Source organism: Hyperolius riggenbachi, chromosome 2, assembly GCF_040937935.1.
Source record: "Hyperolius riggenbachi isolate aHypRig1 chromosome 2, aHypRig1.pri, whole genome shotgun sequence".
Classification (NCBI taxonomy): Eukaryota; Metazoa; Chordata; class Amphibia; order Anura; family Hyperoliidae; genus Hyperolius; species Hyperolius riggenbachi.
The window spans coordinates 3,892,328-3,913,701 of NC_090647.1; the positions used below are offsets into that span (position 1 = coordinate 3,892,328).

The window sequence follows — 21,374 nt, forward strand, 5'->3', positions numbered from 1 at the left end:
CCTATCCTCTCCCTACTCTTACACAGCCCCCCCTGGTGGTGACCTCATGATGTGGGCGTGTCTTCCTCTGCAGGGTCACTATGACCTATCCTCTCTCTACTCTCGCACAGCCCCCCCTGGTGGTGACCTCAGGCAGAGTGCATAGTCATATCACATGTCATGATGTGGGCGTCTCTTCCTCTGCAGGGTCACTATGTCCTATCCTCTCCCTACTCTCGCACAGCCCCCCCTGGTGGTGACCTCAGGCAGAGTGCATAGTCATGTCACATGTCATGATGTGGGCGTGTCTTCCTCTGCAGGGTCACTATGACCTATCCTCTCCCTACTCTCGCACAGCCCCCCCTGGTGGTGACCTCAGGCAGAGTGCATAGTCATGTCACATGTCATGATGTGGGCGTCTCTTCCTCTGCAGGGTCACTATGACCTATCCTCTCCCTACTCTCGCACAGCCCCCCCTGGTGGTGACCTCAGGCAGAGTGCATAGTCATGTCACATGTCATGATGTGGGCGTCTCTTCCTCTGCAGGGTCACTATGACCTATCCTCTCCCTACTCTCGCACAGCCCCCCCTGGTGGTTACCTCAGGCAGAGTACATAGTCATGTCACATGTCATGATGTGGGCGTCTCTTCCTCTGCAGGGTCACTATGACCTATCCTCTCCGTACTCTTACACAGCCCCCCCCTGGTGGTGACCTCAGGCAGAGTACATAGTCATTTCACATGTCATGATGTGGGCGTCTCTTCCTGTGCAGGGTCACTATGTCCTATCCTCTCCCTACTCTCGCACAGCCCCCCCTGGTGGTGACCTCAGGCAGAGTACATAGTCATGTCACATGTCGTGATGTGGGCGTCTCTTCCTCTGCAGGGTCACTATGTCCTATCCTCTCCCTACTCTCGCACAGCCCCCCCTGGTGGTGACCTCAGGCAGAGTGCATAGTCATGTCACATGTCATGATGTGGGCGTCTCTTCCTCTGCAGGGTCACTATGATCTATCCTCTCCCTACTCTTGCACAGCCCCCCCTGGTGGTGACCTCAGGCAGAGTGCATAGTCATGTCACATGTCATGATGTGGGCGTGTCTTCCTCTGCAGGGTCACTATGACCTATCCTCTCCCTACTCTCGCACAGCCCCCCCTGGTGGTGACCTCAGGCAGAGTGCATAGTCATGTCACATGTCATGATGTGGGCGTGTCTTCCTCTGCAGGGTCACTATGACCTATGCTCTCCCTACTCTCGCACAGCCCCCCCTGGTGGTGACCTCAGGCAGAGTGCATAGTCATGTCACATGTCATTATGTGGGCGTCTCTTCCTCTGCAGGGTCACTATGATCTATCCTCTCCCTACTCTTGCACAGCCCCCCCTGGTGGTGACCTCAGGCAGAGTGCATAGTCATGTCACATGTCATGATGTGGGCGTGTCTTCCTCTGCAGGGTCACTATGACCTATCCTCTCCCTACTCTCGCACAGCCCCCCCCCTGGTGGTGACCTCAGGCAGAGTGCATAGTCATGTCACATGTCATGATGTGGGCGTCTCTTCCTCTGCAGGGTCACTATGACCTATCCTCTCCCTACTCTCGCACAGCCCCCCCTGGTGGTGACCTCAGGCAGAGTGCATAGTCATGTCACATGTCATGATGTGGGCGTGTCTTCCTCTGCAGGGTCACTATGACCTATCCTCTCCCTACTCTTGCTCAGCCCCCCCTGGTGGTGACCTCAGGCAGAGTGCATAGTCATGTGACATGTCATGATGTGGGCGTGTCTTCCTCTGCAGGGTCACTATGACCTATCCTCTCCCTACTCTTGCTCAGCCCCCCCTGGTGGTGACCTCAGGCAGAGTGCATAGTCATGTGACATGTCATGATGTGGGCGTGTCTTCCTCTGCAGGGTCACTATGTCCTATCCTCACCCTACTCTCGCACAGCCCCCCCTGGTGGTGACCTCCGGCAGAGTACATAGTCATGTCACATGTCATGATGTGGGCGTCTCTTCCTCTGCAGGGTCACTATGACCTATCCTCTCCCTACTCTCGCACAGCCCTCCCTGGTGGTGACCTCAGGCAGAGTGCATAGTCATGTCACATGTCATGATGTGGGCGTGTCTTCCTCTGCAGGGTCACTATGACCTATCCTCTCCCTACTCTTGCTCAGCCCCCCCTGGTGGTGACCTCAGGCAGAGTGCATAGTCATGTGACATGTCATGATGTGGGCGTGTCTTCCTCTGCAGGGTCACTATGTCCTATCCTCTCCCTACTCTTACACAGCCCCCCCTGGTGGTGACCTCAGGCAGAGTGCATAGTCATGTCACATGTCATGATGTGGGCGTCTCTTCCTCTGCAGGGTCACTATGACCTATCCTCTCCCTACTCTCGCACAGCCCCCCCTGGTGGTGACCTCAGGCAGAGTGCATAGTCATGTCACATGTCATGATGTGGGCGTCTCTTCCTCTGCAGGGTCACTATGACCTATCCTCTCCCTACTCTCGCACAGCCCCCCCTGGTGGTGACCTCAGGCAGAGTGCATAGTCATGTCACATGTCATGATGTGGGCGTGTCTTCCTCTGCAGGGTCACTATGACCTATCCTCTCCCTACTCTTGCTCAGCCCCCCCTGGTGGTGACCTCAGGCAGAGTGCATAGTCATGTGACATGTCATGATGTGGGCGTGTCTTCCTCTGCAGGGTCACTATGACCTATCCTCTCCCTACTCTTGCTCAGCCCCCCCTGGTGGTGACCTCAGGCAGAGTGCATAGTCATGTGACATGTCATGATGTGGGCGTGTCTTCCTCTGCAGGGTCACTATGTCCTATCCTCACCCTACTCTCGCACAGCCCCCCCCTGGTGGTGACCTCAGGCAGAGTACATAGTCATGTCACATGTCATGATGTGGGCGTCTCTTCCTCTGCAGGGTCACTATGACCTATCCTCTCCCTACTCTCGCACAGCCCCCCCTGGTGGTGACCTCAGGCAGAGTGCATAGTCATGTCACATGTCATGATGTGGGCGTGTCTTCCTCTGCAGGGTCACTATGACCTATCCTCTCCCTACTCTTGCTCAGCCCCCCCTGGTGGTGACCTCAGGCAGAGTGCATAGTCATGTGACATGTCATGATGTGGGCGTGTCTTCCTCTGCAGGGTCACTATGTCCTATCCTCTCCCTACTCTTACACAGCCCCCCCTGGTGGTGACCTCAGGCAGAGTGCATAGTCATGTCACATGTCATGATGTGGGCGTCTCTTCCTCTGCAGGGTCACTATGACCTATCCTCTCCCTACTCTCGCACAGCCCCCCCTGGTGGTGACCTCAGGCAGAGTGCATAGTCATGTCACATGTCATGATGTGGGCGTCTCTTCCTCTGCAGGGTCACTATGACCTATCCTCTCCCTACTCTCGCACAGCCCCCCCTGGTGGTGACCTCAGGCAGAGTGCATAGTCATGTCACATGTCATGATGTGGGCGTCTCTTCCTCTGCAGGGTCACTATGTCCTATCCTCTCCCTACTCTCGCACAGCCCCCCCTGGTGGTGACCTCAGGCAGAGTGCATAATCATGTCACATGTCATGATGTGGGCGTGTCTTCCTCTGCAGGGTCACTATGACCTATCCTCTCCCTACTCTCGCACAGCCCCCCCTGGTGGTGACCTCAGGCAGAGTGCATAGTCATGTCACATGTCATGATGTGGGCGTCTCTTCCTCTGCAGGGTCATTATGACCTATCCTCTCCCTACTCTCGCACAGCCCCCCCTGGTGGTGACCTCAGGCAGAGTGCATAATCATGTCACATGTCATGATGTGGGCGTGTCTTCCTCTGCAGGGTCACTATGACCTATCCTCTCCCTACTCTCGCACAGCCCCCCCCCTGGTGGTGACCTCAGGCAGAGTGCATAGTCATGTCACATGTCGTGATGTGGGCGTCTCTTCCTCTGCAGGGTCACTATGTCCTATCCTCTCCCTACTCTCGCACAGCCCCCCCTGGTGGTGACCTCAGGCAGAGTGCATAGTCATGTCACATGTCATGATGTGGGCGTCTCTTCCTCTGCAGGGTCACTATGTCCTATCCTCTCCCTACTCTCGCACAGCTCCCCCTGGTGGTGACCTCAGGCAGAGTACATAGTCATGTCACATGTCATGATGTGGGGGTCTCTTCCTCTGCAGGGTCACTATGTCCTATCCTCTCCCTACTCTCGCACAGCCCCCCCCTGGTGGTGACCTCAGGCAGAGTACATAGTCATGTCACATGTCATGATGTGGGCGTCTCTTCCTCTGCAGGGTCACTATGTCCTATCCTCTCCCTACTCTCGCACAGCCCCCCCTGGTGGTGACCTCAGGCAGAGTACATAGTCATGTCACATGTCGTGATGTGGGCGTCTCTTCCTCTGCAGGGTCACTATGTCCTATCCTCTCCCTACTCTCGCACAGCCCCCCCTGGTGGTGACCTCAGGCAGAGTGCATAGTCATGTCACATGTCATGATGTGGGCGTGTCTTCCTCTGCAGGGTCACTATGACCTATGCTCTCCCTACTCTCGCACAGCCCCCCCTGGTGGTGACCTCAGGCAGAGTGCATAGTCATGTCACATGTCATTATGTGGGCGTCTCTTCCTCTGCAGGGTCACTATGTCCTATCCTCTCCCTACTCTCGCACAGCCCCCCCTAGTGGTGACCTCAGGCAGAGTGCATAGTCATGTCACATGTCATGATGTGGGCGTCTCTTCCTCTGCAGGGTCACTATGATCTATCCTCTCCCTACTCTTGCACAGCCCCCCCTGGTGGTGACCTCAGGCAGAGTGCATAGTCATGTCACATGTCATGATGTGGGCGTGTCTTCCTCTGCAGGGTCACTATGACCTATCCTCTCCCTACTCTCGCACAGCCCCCCCCCTGGTGGTGACCTCAGGCAGAGTGCATAGTCATGTCACATGTCATGATGTGGGCGTCTCTTCCTCTGCAGGGTCACTATGACCTATCCTCTCCCTACTCTCGCACAGCCCCCCCTGGTGGTGACCTCAGGCAGAGTGCATAGTCATGTCACATGTCATGATGTGGGCGTGTCTTCCTCTGCAGGGTCACTATGACCTATCCTCTCCCTACTCTTGCTCAGCCCCCCCTGGTGGTGACCTCAGGCAGAGTGCATAGTCATGTGACATGTCATGATGTGGGCGTGTCTTCCTCTGCAGGGTCACTATGACCTATCCTCTCCCTACTCTTGCTCAGCCCCCCCTGGTGGTGACCTCAGGCAGAGTGCATAGTCATGTGACATGTCATGATGTGGGCGTGTCTTCCTCTGCAGGGTCACTATGTCCTATCCTCACCCTACTCTCGCACAGCCCCCCCTGGTGGTGACCTCCGGCAGAGTACATAGTCATGTCACATGTCATGATGTGGGCGTCTCTTCCTCTGCAGGGTCACTATGACCTATCCTCTCCCTACTCTCGCACAGCCCTCCCTGGTGGTGACCTCAGGCAGAGTGCATAGTCATGTCACATGTCATGATGTGGGCGTGTCTTCCTCTGCAGGGTCACTATGACCTATCCTCTCCCTACTCTTGCTCAGCCCCCCCTGGTGGTGACCTCAGGCAGAGTGCATAGTCATGTGACATGTCATGATGTGGGCGTGTCTTCCTCTGCAGGGTCACTATGTCCTATCCTCTCCCTACTCTTACACAGCCCCCCCTGGTGGTGACCTCAGGCAGAGTGCATAGTCATGTCACATGTCATGATGTGGGCGTCTCTTCCTCTGCAGGGTCACTATGACCTATCCTCTCCCTACTCTCGCACAGCCCCCCCTGGTGGTGACCTCAGGCAGAGTGCATAGTCATGTCACATGTCATGATGTGGGCGTCTCTTCCTCTGCAGGGTCACTATGACCTATCCTCTCCCTACTCTCGCACAGCCCCCCCTGGTGGTGACCTCAGGCAGAGTGCATAGTCATGTCACATGTCATGATGTGGGCGTGTCTTCCTCTGCAGGGTCACTATGACCTATCCTCTCCCTACTCTTGCTCAGCCCCCCCTGGTGGTGACCTCAGGCAGAGTGCATAGTCATGTGACATGTCATGATGTGGGCGTGTCTTCCTCTGCAGGGTCACTATGACCTATCCTCTCCCTACTCTTGCTCAGCCCCCCCTGGTGGTGACCTCAGGCAGAGTGCATAGTCATGTGACATGTCATGATGTGGGCGTGTCTTCCTCTGCAGGGTCACTATGTCCTATCCTCACCCTACTCTCGCACAGCCCCCCCCTGGTGGTGACCTCAGGCAGAGTACATAGTCATGTCACATGTCATGATGTGGGCGTGTCTTCCTCTGCAGGGTCACTATGACCTATCCTCTCCCTACTCTTGCTCAGCCCCCCCTGGTGGTGACCTCAGGCAGAGTGCATAGTCATGTGACATGTCATGATGTGGGCGTGTCTTCCTCTGCAGGGTCACTATGTCCTATCCTCTCCCTACTCTTACACAGCCCCCCCTGGTGGTGACCTCAGGCAGAGTGCATAGTCATGTTACATGTCATGATGTGGGCGTCTCTTCCTCTGCAGGGTCACTATGACCTATCCTCTCCCTACTCTCGCACAGCCCCCCCTGGTGGTGACCTCAGGCAGAGTGCATAGTCATGTCACATGTCATGATGTGGGCGTCTCTTCCTCTGCAGGGTCACTATGACCTATCCTCTCCCTACTCTCGCACAGCCCCCCCTGGTGGTGACCTCAGGCAGAGTGCATAGTCATGTCACATGTCATGATGTGGGCGTCTCTTCCTCTGCAGGGTCACTATGTCCTATCCTCTCCCTACTCTCGCACAGCCCCCCCTGGTGGTGACCTCAGGCAGAGTGCATAATCATGTCACATGTCATGATGTGGGCGTGTCTTCCTCTGCAGGGTCACTATGACCTATCCTCTCCCTACTCTCGCACAGCCCCCCCTGGTGGTGACCTCAGGCAGAGTGCATAGTCATGTCACATGTCATGATGTGGGCGTCTCTTCCTCTGCAGGGTCATTATGACCTATCCTCTCCCTACTCTCGCACAGCCCCCCCTGGTGGTGACCTCAGGCAGAGTGCATAATCATGTCACATGTCATGATGTGGGCGTGTCTTCCTCTGCAGGGTCACTATGACCTATCCTCTCCCTACTCTCGCACAGCCCCCCCTGGTGGTGACCTCAGGCAGAGTGCATAGTCATGTCACATGTCATGATGTGGGCGTCTCTTCCTCTGCAGGGTCACTATGACCTATCCTCTCCCTACTCTCGCACAGCCCCCCCTGGTGGTGACCTCAGGCAGAGTGCATAGTCATGTCACATGTCATGATGTGGGCGTCTCTTCCTCTGCAGGGTCACTATGACCTTTCCTCTCCCTTCTCTTACACAGCCCCCCCTGGTGGTGACCTCAGGCAGAGTGCATAGTCATGTCACATGTCATGATGTGGGCGTGTCTTCCTCTGCAGGGTCACTATGACCTATCCTCTCCCTACTCTCGCACAGCCCCCTCCCTGGTGGTGACCTCAGGCAGAGTGCATAGTCATGTCACATGTCATGATGTGGGCGTCTCTTCCTCTGCAGGGTCACTATGTCCTATCCTCTCCCTACTCTCGCACAGCCCCCCCTGGTGGTGACCTCAGGCAGAGTGCATAGTCATGTCACATGTCATGATGTGGGCGTCTCTTCCTCTGCAGGGTCACTATGTCCTATCCTCTCCCTAATCTCGCACAGCCCCCCCTGGTGGTGACCTCAGGCAGAGTACATAGTCATGTCACATGTCATGATGTGGGGGTCTCTTCCTCTGCAGGGTCACTATGTCCTATCCTCTCCCTACTCTCGCACAGCCCCCCCCTGGTGGTGACCTCAGGCAGAGTACATAGTCATGTCACATGTCATGATGTGGGCGTCTCTTCCTCTGCAGGGTCACTATGACCTATCCTCTCCGTACTCTTACACAGCCCCCCCCTGGTGGTGACCTCAGGCAGAGTACATAGTCATGTCACATGTCATGATGTGGGCGTCTCTTCCTCTGCAGGGTCACTATGTCCTATCCTCTCCCTACTCTCGCACAGCCCCCCCTGGTGGTGACCTCAGGCAGAGTGCATAGTCATGTCACATGTCGTGATGTGGGCGTCTCTTCCTCTGCAGGGTCACTATGTCCTATCCTCTCCCTACTCTCGCACAGCCCACCCTGCTGGTGACCTCAGGCAGAGTACATTGTCATGTCACATGTCATGATGTGGGCGTGTCTTCCTCTGCAGGGTCACTATGACCTATCCTCTCCCTACTCTTACACAGCCCCCCCACCTGGTGGTGACCTCAGGCAGAGTGCATAGTCATGTCACATGTCATGATGTGGGCGTGTCTTCCTCTGCAGGGTCACTATGACCTATCCTCTCCCTACTCTCGCACAGCTCCCCCTGGTGGTGACCTCAGGCAGAGTGCATAGTCATGTCACATGTCATGATGTGTGCGTCTCTTCCTCTGCAGGGTTACTATGGCCTATCCTCTCCCTACTCTCGCACAGCCCCCCCTGGTGGTGACCTCAGGCAGAGTGCATAGTCATGTCACATGTCATGATGTGGGCGTGTCTTCCTCTGCAGGGTCACTATGACCTATCCTCTCCCTACTCTCGCACAGCCCCCCCTGGTGGTGACCTCAGGCAGAGTGCATAGTCATGTCACATGTCATGATGTGGGGGTCTCTTCCTCTGCAGGGTCACTATGTCCTATCCTCTCCCTACTCTCGCACAGCCCCCCCTGGTGGTGACCTCAGGCAGAGTACATAGTCATGTCACATGTCATGATGTGGGCGTCTCTTCCTCTGCTGGGTCACTATGACCTATGCTCTCCCTACTCTCGCACAGCCCCCCCTGGTGGTGACCTCAGGCAGAGTACATTGTCATGTCACATGTCATGATGTGGGCGTCTCTTCCTCTGCAGGGTCACTATGTCCTATCCTCACCCTACTCTCGCACAGCCCCCCCCTGGTGGTGACCTCAGGCAGAGTACATTGTCATGTCACATGTCATGATGTGGGCGTCTCTTCCTCTGCAGGGTCACTATGTCCTATCCTCTCCCTACTCTCGCACAGCCCCCCCTGGTGGTGACCTCAGGCAGAGTGCATAGTCATGTCACATGTCATGATGTGGGTGTCTCTTCCTCTGCAGGGTCACTATGACCTATCCTCTCCCTACTCTCGCACAGCCCCCCCTGGTGGTGACCTCAGGCAGAGTGCATAGTCATGTCACATGTCATGATGTGGGCGTCTCTTCCTCTGCAGGGTCACTATGTCCTATCCTCTCCCTACTCTCGCACAGCCACCCCTGGTGGTGACCTCAGGCAGAGTGCATAGTCATGTCACATGTCATGATGTGGGCGTCTCTTCCTCTGCAGGGTCACTATGACCTATCCTCTCCCTACTCTCGCACAGCCCCCCCCTGGTGGTGACCTCAGGCAGAGTGCATAGTCATGTCACATGTCATGATGTGGGCGTCTCTTCCTCTGCAGGGTCACTATGACCTATCCTCTCCCTACTCTCGCACAGCCCCCCCTGGTGGTGACCTCAGGCAGAGTGCATAGTCATGTCACATGTCATGATGTGGGCGTCTCTTCCTCTGCAGGGTCACTATGTCCTATCCTCTCCCTACTCTCGCACAGCCCCCCCTGGTGGTGACCTCAGGCAGAGTACATAGTCATGTCACATGTCATGATGTGGGCGTCTCTTCCTGTGCAGGGTCACTATGTCCTATCCTCTCCCTACTCTCGCACAGCCCCCCCTGGTGGTGACCTCAGGCAGAGTACATAGTCATGTCACATGTCATGATGTGGGCGTCTCTTCCTCTGCAGGGTCACTATGTCCTATCCTCTCCCTACTCTCGCACAGCCCCCCCTGGTGGTGACCTCAGGCAGAGTACATAGTCATGTCACATGTCATGATGTGGGCGTCTCTTCCTCTGCAGGGTCACTATGTTCTATCCGCTCCCTACTCTCGCACAGCCCCCCCTGGTGGTGACCTCAGGCAGAGTGCATAGACATGTCACATGTCATGATGTGGGCGTCTCTTCCTCTGCAGGGTCACTATGTCCTATCCTTTCCCTACTCTCGCACAGCTCCCCCTGGTGGTGACCTCATGATGTGGGTGTCTCTTCCTCTGCAGGGTCACTATGACCTATCCTCTCCCTACTCTTACACAGCCCCCCCTGGTGGTGACCTCAGGCAGAGTGCATAGTCATGTCACATGTCATGATGTGGGTGTCTCTTCCTCTGCAGGGTCACTATGACCTATCCTCTCCCTACTCTCGCACAGCCTCCCATGGTGGTGACCTCAGGCAGAGTGCATAGTCATGTCACATGTCATGATGTGGGCGTCTCTTCCTCTGCAGGGTCACTATGACCTATCCTCTCCCTACTCTCGCACAGCCCCCCCTGGTGGTGACCTCAGGCAGAGTGCATAGTCATGTCACATGTCATGATGTGGGCGTCTCTTCCTCTGCAGGGTCACTATGTCCTATCCTCTCCCTACTCTCGCACAGCCCCCCCTGGTGGTGACCTCAGGCAGAGTGCATAGTCATGTCACATGTCATGATGTGGACGTGTCTTCCTCTGCTGGGTCACTATGTCCTATCCTCTCCCTACTCTCGCACAGCCCCCCCTGGTGGTGACCTCAGGCAGAGTGCATAGTCATGTCACATGTCATGATGTGGGTGTCTCTTCCTCTGCAGGGTCACTATGACCTATCCTCTCCCTACTCTTACACAGCCCCCCCCTGGTGGTGACCTCAGGCAGAGTGCATAGTCATGTCACATGTCATGATGTGGGCGTCTCTTCCTGTGCAGGGTCACTATGTCCTATCCTCTCCCTACTCTCGCACAGCCCCCCCTGGTGGTGACCTCAGGCAGAGTGCATAGTCATGTCACATGTCATGATGTGGGCGTGTCTTCCTCTGCAGGGTCACTATGTCCTATCCTCTCCCTACTCTCGCACAGCCCCCCCTGGTGGTGACCTCAGGCAGAGTGCATAGTCATGTCACATGTCATGATGTGGGCGTCTCTTCCTCTGCTGGGTCACTATGACCTATCCTCTCCCTACTCTCGCACAGCCCCCCCTGGTGGTGACCTCAGGCAGAGTACATAGTCATGTCACATGTCATGATGTGGGCGTCTCTTCCTCTGCAGGGTCACTATGACCTATCCTCTCCCTTCTCTTACACAGCCCCCCCTGGCGGTGACCTCAGGCAGAGTGCATAGTCATGTCACATGTCATGATGTGGGCGTCTCTTCCTCTGCAGGGTCACTATGACCTATCCTCTCCCTTCTCTTACACAGCCCCCCCTGGCGGTGACCTCAGGCAGAGTACATAGTCATGTCACATGTCATGATGTGGGCGTCTCTTCCTCTGCAGGGTCACTATGTCTGACGGAATTATGAGTAAAGCTGCCACCATGGAGATCCCCATCAGTAGTAATGGTGTCTCTGCCACGCTGAATGAAGATGAGAGTTTGGAGCAGGTAACACTCAATGTTTATTATTCACAATATCCACCCTCATTCTTCCAAACACGGCTTAACATCCCTTTTCTATGTTTCCCAGCATCATTCCTCATCCTCTTCCACCTCTTATAAACTTGGCTGTCCAATTGTCTGGAAGGTTGTGTCTATTAGTGCCTTCCACCAGTGTCCATCCTTCTCATGCCTCCCACCAGTGTCCATCCTTCTCACGCCTTCCACCAGTCTCCATCCTTCTCATGCCTTCCACCAGTGTCCATCCTTCTCTCACCCTCTATTGTCCATCCTTCTCATACCTTCCACCAGTGTCCATCCTTCTCACGCCTTCCACCAGTCTCCATCCTTCTCATGCCTTCCACCAGTCTCCATCCTTCTCCCACCCTCTATTGTCCATCCTTCTCCCACCCTCTATTGTCCATCCTTCTCATGCCTTCCACCAGTGTCCATCCTTCTCACGCCTTCCACCAGTCTCCATCCTTCTCATGCCTTCCACCAGTATCCATCCTTCTCCCACCCTCTATTGTCCTTCCTTCTCATGCCTTCCACCAGTGTCCATCCTTCTCTCACCCTCTCTTGTCCATCCTTCTCATACCTTCCACCAGTGTCCATCCTTCTCATGCCTTCCACCAGTGTCCATCCTTCTCCCACCCTCTATTGTCCATCCTTCTCATGCCTTCCACCAGTCTCCATCCTTCTCATGCCTTCCACTAGTCTCCATCCTTCTCCCACCCTCTATTGTCCATCCTTCTCCCACCCTCTATTGTCCATCCTTCTCATGCCTTCCACCAGTGTCCATCCTTCTCACGCCTTCCACCAGTCTCCATCCTTCTCATGCCTTCCACCAGTATCCATCCTTCTCCCACCCTCTATTGTCCATCCTTCTCCCACCCTCTATTGTCCTTTCTTCTCATGCCTTCCACCAGTGTCCATCCTTCTCTCACCCTCTCTTGTCCATCCTTCTCATACCTTCCACCAGTGTCCATCCTTCTCATGCCTTCCACCAGTGTCCATCCTTCTCCCACCCTCTATTGTCCATCCTTCTCCCACCCTCTATTGTCCTTCCTTCTCATGCCTTCCACCAGTGTCCATCCTTCTCTCACCCTCTATTGTCCATCCTTCTCATACCTTCCACCAGTGTCCATCCTTCTCACGCCTTCCACCAGTGTCCATCCTTCTCACGCCTTCCACCAGTGTCCATCCTTCTCTCACCCTCTCTTGTCCATCCTTCTCATACCTTCCACCAGTGTCCATCCTTCTCATTCCTTCCACCAGTGTCCATCCTTCTCCCACCCTCTATTGTCCATCCTTCTCCCACCCTCTATTGTCCTTCCCTCTCATGCCTTCCACCAGTGTCCATCCTTCTCTCACCCTCTATTGTCCATCCTTCTCATACCTTCCACCAGTGTCCATCCTTCTCACGCATTCCACCAGTGTCCATCCTTCTCACGCCTTCCACCAGTCTCCATCCTTCTCATACCTTCCACCAGTGTCCATCCTTCTCCCACCCTCTATTGTCCATCCTTCTCCCACCCTCTATTGTCCTTCCTTCTCATGCCTTCCACCAGTGTCCATCCTTCTCTCACCCTCTCTTGTCCATCCTTCTCATACCTTCCACCAGTGTCCATCCTTCTCACGCCTTCCACCAGTGTCCATCCTTCTCACGCCTTCCACCAGTGTCCATCCTTCTCACGCCTTCCACCAGTGTCCATCCTTCTCCCACCCTCTATTGTCCATCCTTCTCATGCCTTCCACCAGTCTCCATCCTTCTCATGCCTTCCACTAGTGTCCATCCTTCTCCCACCCTCTATTGTCCATCCTTCTCCCACCCTCTATTGTCCATCCTTCTCATACCTTCCACCACTGTCCATCCTTCTCATACCTTCCACCAGTGTCCATCCTTCTCATGCCTTCCACCAGTGTCCATCCTTCTCCCACCCTCTATTGTCCATCCTTCTCCCACCCTCTATTGTCCATCCTTCTCATGCCTTCCACCAGTGTCCATCCTTCTCATGCCTTCCACCAGTCTCCATCCTTCTCATGCCTTCCACCAGTGTCCATCCTTCTCATACCTTCCACCAGTGTCCATCCTTCTCATGCCTTCCACCAGTGTCCATCCTTCTCCCACCCTCTATTGTCCATCCTTCTCCCACCCTCTATTGTCCATCCTTCTCATGCCTTCCACCAGTGTCCATCCTTCTCATGCCTTCCACCTGTCTCCATCCTTCTCATGCCTTCCACTAGTGTCCATCCTTCTCATGCCTTCCACCAGTGTCCATCCTTCTCATGCCTTCCACCAGTGTCCATCCTTCTCATGCCTTCCACCAGTCTCCATCCTTCTCATGCCTTCCACTAGTGTCCATCCTTCTCATGCCTTCCACCAGTGTCCATCCTTCTCATGCCTTCCACCAGTGTCCATCCTTCTCCCACCCTCTATTGTCCATCCTTCTCATGCCTTCCACCAGTGTCCATCCTTCTCATGCCTTCCACCAGTGTCCATCCTTCTCATACCTTCCACCAGTGTCCATCCTTCTCATGCCTTCCACCAGTGTCCATCCTTCTCATGCCTTCCACCAGTGTCCATCCTTCTCATGCCTTCCACCAGTGTCCATCCTTCTCATGCCTTCCACCAGTGTCCATCCTTCTCATGCCTTCCACCAGTGTCCATCCTTCTCATACCTTCCACCAGTGTCCATCCTTCTCATACCTTCCACCAGTGTCCATCCTTCTCATACCTTCCACCAGTGTCCATCCTTCTCATGCCTTCCACCAGTCTCCATCCTTCTCATGCCTTCCACCAGTCTCCATCCTTCTCATGCCTTCCACCAGTCTCCATCCTTCTCATGCCTTCCACCAGTCTCCATCCTTCTCCCACCCTCTATTGTCCTTCCTTCTCATGCCTTCCACCAGTGTCCATCCTTCTCATACCTTCCACCAGTGTCCATCCTTCTCATACCTTCCACCAGTCTCCATCCTTCTCATACCTTCCACCAGTCTCCATCCTTCTCATACCTTCCACCAGTTTCCATCCTTCTCATGCCTTCCACCAGTGTCCATCCTTCTCATACCTTCCACCAGTGTCCATCCTTCTCATGCCTTCCACCAGTGTCCATCCTTCTCATACCTTCCACCAGTCTCCATCCTTCTCATGCCTTCCACCAGTGTCCTTCCTTCTCCCATCCTCTATTGTCCATCCTCATGCGTTCCACCAGTGTCCATCCTTCTCTCACCCTCTATTGTCCATCCTTCTCATGCCTTCCACCAGTGTCCATCCTTCTCATGCCTTCCACCAGTGTCCATCCTTCTCATGCCTTCCACCAGTCTCCATCCTTCTCATGCCTTCCACCAGTGTCCATCCTTCTCATGCCTTCCACCAGTGTCCATCCTTCTCATGCCTTCCACCAGTCTCCATCCTTCTCATGCCTTCCACCAGTCTCCATCCTTCTCATGCCTTCCACCAGTGTCCATCCTTCTCATGCCTTCCACCAGTGTCCATCCTTCTCATGCCTTCCACCAGTGTCCATCCTTCTCATGCCTTCCACCAGTCTCCATCCTTCTCATGCCTTCCACCAGTGTCCTTCCTTCTCCCATCCTCTATTGTCCATCCTCATACCTTCCACCAGTGTCCATCCTTCTCCCACCCTCTATTGTCCATCCTTCTCATGCCTTCCACCAGTGTCCATCCTTCTCATGCCTTCCACCAGTGTCCATCCTTCTCATGCCTTCCACCAGTGTCCATCTTTCTCATGCCTTCCACCAGTGTCCTTCCTTCTCATGCCTTCCACCAGTGTCCATCCTTCTCATGCCTTCCACCTGTGTCCATCCTTCTCCCACCCTCTATTGTCCATCCTTCTCATGCCTTCCACCAGTGTCCATCCTTCTCATGCCTTCCACCAGTGTCCATCCTTCTCATGCCTTCCACCAGTGTCCATCCTTCTCATGCCTTCCACCAGTGTCCATCCTTCTCATGCCTTCCACCAGTGTCCATCCTTCTCATGCCTTCCACCAGTGTCCATCCTTCTCATACCTTCCACCAGTCTCTATCCTTCTCATGCCTTCCACCAGTGTCCATCCTTCTCATGCCTTCCACCAGTGTCCATCCTTCTCATGCCTTCCACCAGTGTCCATCCTTCTCATGCCTTCCACCAGTGTCCATCCTTCTCATGCCTTCCACCAGTGTCCATCCTTCTCTCACCCTCTATTGTCCTTCCTTCTCATGCCTTCCACCAGTCTCCATCCTTCTCCCATCCTTTATTGTCCTTCCTTCTCATGCCTTCCACCAGTGTCCTTCCTTCTCCCATCCTCTATTGTCCATCCTCATGCCTTCCACCAGTGTCCATCCTTCTCCCACCCTCTATTGTCCATCCTTCTCATGCCTTCCACCAGTGTCCATCCTTCTCATGCCTTCCACCAGTGTCCATCCTTCTCATGCCTTCCACCAGTGTCCTTCCTTCTCATGCCTTCCACCAGTGTCCATCCTTCTCATGCCTTCCACCAGTGTCCATCCTTCTCATGCCTTCCACCAGTGTCCATCCTTCTCCCACCCTCTATTGTCCATCCTTCTCATGCCTTCCACCAGTGTCCATCCTTCTCATGCCTTCCACCAGTGTCCATCCTTCTCATGCCTTCCACCAGTGTCCATCCTTCTCATGCCTTCCACCAGTGTCCATCCTTCTCATGCCTTCCACCAGTGTCCCTCCTTCTCATGCCTTCCACCAGTGTCCATCCTTCTCATGCCTTCCACCAGTGTCCATCCTTCTCATGCCTTCCACCAGTGTCCATCCTTCTCATGCCTTCCACCAGTGTCCATCCTTCTCATGCCTTCCACCAGTGTCCATCCTTCTCATGCCTTCCACCAGTGTCCATCCTTCTCATGCCTTCCACCAGTGTCCATCCTTCTCATGCCTTCCACCAGTGTCCATCCTTCTCATGCCTTCCACCAGTGTCCATCCTTCTCATGCCTTCCACCAGTGTCCATCCTTCTCATGCCTTCCACCAGTGTCCATCCTTCTCATGCCTTCCACCAGTGTCCATCCTTCTCATGCCTTCCACCAGTGTCCATCCTTCTCTCACCCTCTATTGTCCTTCCTTCTCATGCCTTCCACCAGTCTCCATCCTTCTCCCATCCTTTATTGTCCTTCCTTCTCATGCCTTCCACCAGTCTCCATCCTTCTCCCACCCTCTATTGTCCTGCCTTCTCATGCCTTCCACCAGTCTCCATCCTTCTCATGCCTTCCACCAGTCTCCATCCTTCTCCCACCCTCTATTGTCCATCCTTCTCATGCCTTCCACCAGTGTCCATCCTTCTCATGCCTTCCACCAGTTTCCATCCTTCTCATACCTTCCACCAGTGTCCATCCTTCTCATACCTTCCACCAGTGTCCATCCTTCTCATACCTTCCACCAGTGTCCATCCTTCTCATACCTTCCACTAGTGTCCATCCTTCTCATACCTTCCACCAGTCTCCATCCTTCTCATACCTTCCACCAGTTTCCATCCTTCTCATGCCTTCCCCCAGTGTCCATCCTTCTCATACCTTCCACCAGTGTCCATCCTTCTCATGCCTTCCACCAGTGTCCATCCTTCTCATGCCTTCCACCAGTGTCCATCCTTCTCATGCCTTCCACCAGTGTCCATCCTTCTCATGCCTTCCACCAGTATCCATCCTTCTCATGCCTTCCACCAGTCTCCATCCTTCTCATGCCTTCCACCAGTGTCCATCCTTCTCCCATCCTCTATTGTCCATTCTTCTCATGCCTTCCACCAGTGTCCATCCTTCTCATGCCTTCCACCAGTGTCCATCCTTCTCATGCCTTCCACCAGTCTCCATCCTTCTCATGCCTTCCACCAGGGTCCATCCTTCTCATGCCTTCCACCAGGGTCCATCCTTCTCATGCCTTCCACCAGGGTCCATCCTTCTCATGCCTTCCACCAGTGTCCATCCTTCTCATGCCTTCCACCAGTCTCCATCCTTCTCCCACCCTCTATTGTCCATCCTTCTCATGCCTTCCCCCAGTCTCCATCCTTCTCCCACCCTTTTGTGATCACTGGTGTCCTCATTCTCATTGTCTGTGAGGTTGTGTCTGGTCTATCAGTTTCTTGTTATTTTTTGGTTTTGGTTCGCACTCTGTGTGTTGTATTGTGTGTTCTTTCTCTTCTGTCCTGACTCTCTTACTGTGAGACCATGGTGTCTCGTGTGTGAGGTTGTTAGTGTTCTTGTCTACTGTCCATCACCAGTGCCCTTCGCTTCTATCCCTTCCATTCTCCAATATCCGTATCCCGTGGGGGTCCTAACATCTCATACTCCCACCCATCTAACATTACTAGGTGTCCTGTGTGCACCTGATGCTCCTGATACAAGTTTATAAGCTTGGTGTGCATTTTCTTTGTTATCTTTGCCTCTCTCTGCTCGTTCCTGATCTTACGTAGCCACACTTGTGTTTAGTCTTCTGCTGTCCATCTCATGATTTCACACAGTATTCATGTTCACACTTTATCCTGGTTTTCTCCTGTTCTTCATCAGTGTTTATGCTCTCTTTTCTACCTTGTGTCTTGTAAATGTCTCTCCTGCTGTCTTTCACTAGTGCCGTCTCTCCTGGTCTCACGCGGCAATACTCTATACTTGTGTGAGGCTGTATATGTGGATGTCTCTCCTGCTGTCTTTCACTAGTGCTGTCCCTCCTGGTCTCACGCGGCAATACTCTATACTTGTGTGAGGCTGTATATGTGGATGTCTCTCCTGCTGTCTTTCACTAGTGCCGTCCCTCCTGGTCTCACGCGGCAATACTCTATGCTTGTGTGAGGCTGTATATGTGGATGTCTCTCTTGCTGTCTTTCACTAGTGCCGGCCCTCCTGGTCTCACGCGGCAATACTCTATACTTGTGTGAGGCTGTATATGTGGTTGTCTCTCCTGCTGTCTTTCACTAGTGCCGTCCCTCCTGGTCTCACGCGGCAATACTCTATACTTATGTGAGGCTGTATATGTGGATGTCTCTCCTGCTGTCTTTCACTAGTGCCGTCCCTCCTGGTCTCACGTGGCAATACTCTATACTTGTGTGAGGCTGTATATCTGGATGTCTCTCCTGCTTTCTTTCACTAGTGCCGTCTCTCCTGGTCTCACGCGGCAATACTCTATACTTGTGTGAGGCTGTATATGTGGATGTCTCTCCTGCTGTCTTTCACTAGTGCCGTCTCTCCTGGTGTCAAGCGGCAATACTCTATACTTGTGTGAGGCTGTATATGTGGATGTCTCTCTCCTGCTGTCTTTCACTAGTGCCGTCCCTCCTGGTCTCACGCAGCAATACTCTCTACTTATGTGAGGCTGTATATGTGGATGTCTCTCCTGCTGTCTTTCACTAGTGCTGTCTCTCCTGGTCTCACGCGGCAATACTCTATACTTGTGTGAGGCTGTATATGTGGATGTCTCTCCTGCTGTCTTTCACTAGTGCCGTCCCTCCTGGTCTCATGCGGCAATACTCTATACTTGTGTGAGGCTGTATATGTGGATGTCTCTCCTGCTGTCTTTCACTAGTGCCGTCCCTCCTGGTCTCACGCGGCAATACTCTATACTTGTGTGAGGCTGTATATGTGGATGTCTCTCCTGCTGTCTTTCACTAGTGCCGTCCCTCCTGGTCTCACGCGGCAATACTCTATACTTGTGTGAGGCTGTATATGTGGATGTCTCTCCTGCTGTCTTTCACTAGTGCCGTCTCTCCTGGTCTCACGCGGCAATACTCTATACTTGTGTGAGGCTGTATATGTGGATGTCTCTCCTGCTGTCTTTCACTAGTGCCGTCCCTCCTGATCTCACGCGGCAATACTCTATACTTGTGTGAGGCTGTATATGTGGATGTCTCTCCTGCTGTCTTTCACTAGTGCGGTCTCTCCTGGTCTCACGCGGCAATACTCTATACTTGTGTGAGGCTGTATATGTGGATGTCTCTCCTGCTGTCTTTCACTAGTGCCGTGTCTCCTGGTCTCACGCGGCAATACTCTATACTTGTGTGAGGCTGTATATGTGGATGTCTTTCCTGCTGTCTTTCACTAGTGCCGTCTCTCCTGGTCTCACGCGGCAATACTCTATACTTGTGTGAGGCTGTATATGTGGATGTCTCTCTTGCTGTCTTTCACTAGTGCCGTCTCTCCTGGTCTCACGCAGCAATACTCTATGCTTGTGTGAGGCTGTATATGTGGATGTCTCTCTTGCTGTCTTTCACTAGTGCCGTCTCTCCTGGTCTCACGCGGCAATACTCTATACTTATGTGAGGCTGTATATGTGGATGTCTCTCTTGCTGTCTTTCACTAGTGCCGTCTCTCCTGGTCTCACGCGGCAATACTCTATACTTATGTGAGGCTGTATATGTGGATGTCTCTCCTGCTGTCTTTCACTAGTGCTGTCTCTCCTGGTCTCACGCGGCAATACTCTATACTTGTGTGAGGCTGTATATGTGGATGTCTCTCCTGCTGTCTTTCACTAGTGCCGTCCCTCCTGGTCTCACGCGGCAATACTCTATACTTGTGTGAGGCTGTATATGTGGATGTCTCTCCTGCTGTCTTTCACTAGTGCCGTCCCTCCTGGTCTCACGCGGCAATACTCTATACTTGCGTGAGGCTGTATATGTGGATGTCTCTCCAGCTGTCTTTCACTAGTGCCGTCTCTCCTTGTCTCACGCGGCAATACTCTATACTTGTGTGAGACTGTATATGTGGATGTCTCTCCTGCTGTCTTTCACTAGTGCCGTCTCACGCGGCAATACTCTATACTTGTGTGAGGCTGTATATGTGGATGTCTCTCTTGCTGTCTTTCACTAGTGCCGTCTCTCCTGGTCTCACGCAGCAATACTCTATACTTGTGTGAGGCTGTATATGTGGATGTCTCTCTTGCTGTCTTTCACTAGTGCCATCCCTCCTGGTCTCACGCGGCAATACTCTATACTTGTGTGAGGCTGTATATGTGGATGTCTCTCCTGCTGTCTTTCACTAGTGCCGTCCCTCCTGGTCTCACGCAGCAATACTCTATACTTGTGTGAGGCTGTATATGTGGATGTCTCTCTTGCTGTCTTTCACTAGTGCCGTCTCTCCTGGTCTCACGCAGCAATACTCTATACTTGTGTGAGGCTGTATATGTGGATGTCTCTTTTGCTGTCTTTCACTAGTGCTGTCTCTCCTGATCTCACGCGGCAATACTCTAGACTTGTGTGAGGCTGTATATGTGGATGTCTCTCCTGCTGTCTTTCACTAGTGCCGTCTCTCCTTGTCTCATGTGGCAATACTCTATACTTGTGTGAGGCTGTATATGTGGATGTCTCGCCTGCTGTCTTACACTAGTGCCGTCTCTCCTGGTCTCACGCGGCAATACTCTATACTTGTGTGAGGCTGTATATGTGGATGTCTCTCCTGCTGTCTTTCACTAGTGCCGTCTCTCCTGGTCTCACGCGGCAATACTCTATAGTTGTGTGAGCCTGTATATGTGGATGTCTCTCCTGCTGTCTTTCACTAGTGCCGTCTCTCCTGGTCTCACGCGGCAATACTCTATACTTGTGTGAGGCTGTATATGTGGATGTCTCTCCTGCTGTCTTTCACTAGTGCCGTCTCTCCTGGTCTCACGCGGCAATACTCTATACTTGTGTGAGGCTGTATATGTGGATGTCTCTCCTGCTGTCTTTCACTAGTGCTGTCCCTCGTGGTCTCAAGCGGCAATACTCAATGCTTGTGTGAGGCTGTATATGTGGATGTCTCTCCTGCTGTCTTTCACTAGTGCCGTCTCTCCTGGTCTCACGCGGCAATACTCTCTACTTGTGTGAGGCTGTATATGTGGATGTCTCTCCTGCTGTCTTTCACTAGTGCCGTCTCTCCTGGTCTCACGCGGCAATACTCTATACTTGTGTGAGGTTGTATATGTGGATGTC

At 53.6% G+C, this 21,374-nt stretch overlaps 1 protein-coding gene across 5 annotated transcripts in view; it reads left to right on the forward strand.

Annotated features, from left to right (window-relative positions):
- Window positions 1–21,374, forward strand: part of ARFIP2 (ADP ribosylation factor interacting protein 2) — a 185,053-nt gene that overhangs the window by 67,945 nt on the left and 95,734 nt on the right. For all 5 annotated transcript variants that reach the window (XM_068266456.1, XM_068266458.1, XM_068266459.1 and 2 more), the window contains exon 2: window positions 11,365–11,470. In XM_068266456.1, the coding sequence (XP_068122557.1) occupies window positions 11,372–11,470 (99 nt within the window). In that variant the 5' untranslated portion in view covers window positions 11,365–11,371. The remainder of the gene's footprint in view (window positions 1–11,364; window positions 11,471–21,374) is intronic.